At 39.9% G+C, this 3,357-nt stretch overlaps 1 protein-coding gene across 1 annotated transcript in view; it reads right to left on the reverse strand.

Annotated features, from left to right (window-relative positions):
* The window catches only part of igsf11 (immunoglobulin superfamily member 11), a 37,203-nt gene that overhangs the window by 11,419 nt on the left and 22,427 nt on the right, over positions 1-3,357 (reverse strand). The window contains exons 3-4 of the mRNA XM_015401940.1: positions 1,198-1,405; positions 759-914 (exon numbers count right to left, since the gene is read on the reverse strand). Coding sequence (XP_015257426.1) covers positions 759-914; positions 1,198-1,405 — 364 coding nt within the window. The remainder of the gene's footprint in view (positions 1-758; positions 915-1,197; positions 1,406-3,357) is intronic.

Genomic DNA, 3,357 nt, shown 5'->3' on the forward strand with positions numbered 1-3,357 from the left:
CATCCATCCATCCATCCATCCATCCATCCATCCATCAATCCATGCAACCATCCATCCATCGATCTTTCCATCCATCCATCCATTCATCCATCAATCCATGCAACCATCCATCCATCGATCTTTCCATCCATCCATCCATTCATCCATCAATCCATGCAACCATCCATCCATCGATCTTTCCATCCATCCGTCCGTCCATCCATCCATCCATCCATCCATCCATCCATCCATCCGTCCATCCATCCATCCATCCATCCATCCATCCATCCATCCATCCATCCATCCATCCATCCGTCCATCCATCCATCCATCCATCCATCCAACCATCCATCAATCCATGCATCCATCCATCCATCTGTCCATCTTTCATCTATCAACCTATCCCTCCATCCATCCATCCATCCATCCATCCATCCATCCATCCATCCATCCATCCATCCATCCATCCATCCATCCATCCATCCATCCATGCAACCATCCATCCATCGATCTTTGCATCCATCCATCCATCTGTCCATCTTTCATCTATCAACCCATCCCTCCATCCATCTATCTATGCATCCATCCATCCGTCCGTTTATCCATGCATCCGTCCATCCCTCCCTCCCCCTTCAGCAGGGATCATTTTGGGTCCGGCACAGATAACAGGTGGAACTGATGAAGGATCTTGATTCTGGTCAGAGCTCCTCTGCGTGTGTGAGATTTACCAGCAAATGTGGGGCAAAGGGGAACTCCGACGGCCAGCTTGTTTTTAATACCTTGCATGGCGTTGTGTGGCAGCTTGGGCAGCGCGTCGAGCTTCTCCCAGGAGTAAGATGGTGTGGGAATGCCTTCCTCTGAGCTGCAGAACAGCATGATGTCGCTGCCTACATCCAGCGTTCCCTGGATTCGACAAGCTGGCACTGAGGGGGGCACTAGCAGATGGGAAGAGTGGGTGGTGTCGCGTTAACCACTTTACAAAGCAAAAATTATGTTGTTTTTTTTTTCATTGCTCATCTGCTCAGAGCAGAGGAAAATACATAGTTAAAATAAGCTGTAGAATCACATTAAATAAAGATGATTTGCTGTCGACTGCAGTTCTCCAATCATGCTGAGAGAGTAGCAGATTTTAACCACTATTTAGTCATATAGGAGATAGTGCTTACAAACAGTGAGACGCTTTTAAAAAACATAGTGTGGTGATGTGCAGTTAGTTACCCAACACCGTGAGCCCAATGACGCCAATGTTCCGCCCCCCTCCGTCAGGAAAGTTATTCACCAGGCACTGATACGTCCCAGTGTCAGACAGCTGGGTGTTGTTGATGAAGATGGAGGCACTTGTGCTTGGCATAGTGGTCGCAAAGCCAACACGACCCTTGAGGTGATTGGGAAGGGTAAACACCTGGCCATTCTGGTATATTATCACCTATGTTTGGAATCACAGAGATAGAATGGAACAGCCAAAAAGATGGTAGGAGTGGAAATGGAAAGAAAACAAAACAATTGGTCATTTTTTTGTGCCATTTTGTACAAAACAATAAAGTAAAGCGCTTTGAAAATGTATTTTACCTTCAAAGTTTTCTGCTTTTGTGTTGCTATACTTAAATGTTTTTTTTAAAAAGTAAAAAAAAAAAAAAAAATCCACTGGATTTTGTTTTGTAAAGTTTGAGGCTTTATACTAGCCTCGTGAGACCAGCTTTCAAGGTTTCACTCACAGATCAGTCTGGAGACTCTCCGTTAAAGAAAATTTGGAGCACTTCACCAAACGAACGTCCAATCAGCGTTGGCTTTGAGGCGGGTTGAGGTGTGACTAAATGAGAAGCGCGACAGTTCAGTCTAAAGAACATGGCGGCTTCAGCCGATGAAACTAGCGTTAGCATGGCTATCGAGCAAGTTTTATCGGAATTACAGAGTATTTCTTCACTGAAAGAAGAGCAAAACACTGCTCTGGAGGCTTTTCTCAGAGTAAAAGATGTTTTTGCTCTTCTCCCGACTGGTTTCGGCAAGAGTAGCCTGGCTTGTGGTTGTGTTTTCGTCGTCGCTCTGTTATAAACAAGGTTTTATTAATATAGGGTTTTTGATTAAAATACAATTAATTAATTGCAAACCTTGCAGTTAGCTTGACTTAAAAAAGGTTATCCAGCCCCGTCATATATATTTAAATATGTTTATATATATATATTTGTATTTAAGTTTTGTCCTCATCTCTGCTGTCTGAAGGTTAATTTTTTTTTAGCAAAAAACATATTTTATATTCTAGCTAAGAATTAGATTCTATTACCAAATTAGCAGATGATGATGGGAAAAAAAATCCATTAATCAAAATAAATCTCATCAACTATTTTAGCCTTAATGCCTTAGCCTTAATCACAAAACTTTAACTTTTTGAAACTAGAGTCTTCATTGACCATTTGGACAAATAATAAAGATGAAACATCAGTTTCTACTTTCATCATTTGTGATACATTAGACATTTCCATGCAGCTGATTTTCTTTTTATGTGTCTGAATATAAAACCAGACACAAAATTAAAGTTAAATCACAATAATAATGTAGAGGACTCAAAAGCTCATGTATCAAATATGATATCAAGGTTTACATGTTTGATGTTTTAACCTCCTTCATCCTTTCAGAGAGGTTCTGATGTAATGTCTCCACACAAACTGTGGAGCTTTTCAGTAAAAAAAAAAAAGTTTTTATTTACCCGGGCTTTTTTTTGTTTGATTCCAGATTTCATGAGACAATCATTAACATTTAAGTTTAACAGAAAAAGCAAAACCAGAAGGAATCTATAAAGGGAAAATACAAAGCACTTTGAAATGCTAGTAAAAGTTTAAAGAAAGAGAATACATTTCTTAACAACTCGCTATAGATCTCTCACACTAGATGGGGACCTATTTCTACTGTAAGCACAAAAACACACAGACTAAATAAAGCACCGAAACTGACTTTTATTTCTGTACAACAAACAGACAAACTGAAAACCTTTTATTTGTGAGTGGTCTTTTTCTGGCTTACATGGTTGATTTAGGTAGAAAGGGTAGACACTAAAAGTATGCTTTCATGTTACTATAAGGTTTTTCAGATGAAAGGATTTCCTAAATGGAATACATAATTGAAAACATTTTATCTTGGAAACATCAAAACTAGAAACATCAAGATTTCTAAAAGAGAAATGAAGCCAATCTGCTGGACGAGAGAAAAATCTAAATGTTCTTTGGTCCCATCTGATAATGATGGTGCCAAAAACCTTCAGTAGATAAGGTTACAGCCGTTCAGGTGGAGTTAAACGGTAGCCTCGTGAGACCATCCTGATCTCGCGAGCTTTCAAGATTTCACTCGCTAATCAGTCTGGAGACTCTCTGTTAAAGAAAATTT

This window comes from Cyprinodon variegatus, unplaced genomic scaffold, assembly GCF_000732505.1.
Source record: "Cyprinodon variegatus isolate N-32 unplaced genomic scaffold, C_variegatus-1.0 Scaffold33, whole genome shotgun sequence".
In the NCBI taxonomy this organism is placed as follows: domain Eukaryota; kingdom Metazoa; phylum Chordata; class Actinopteri; order Cyprinodontiformes; family Cyprinodontidae; genus Cyprinodon; species Cyprinodon variegatus.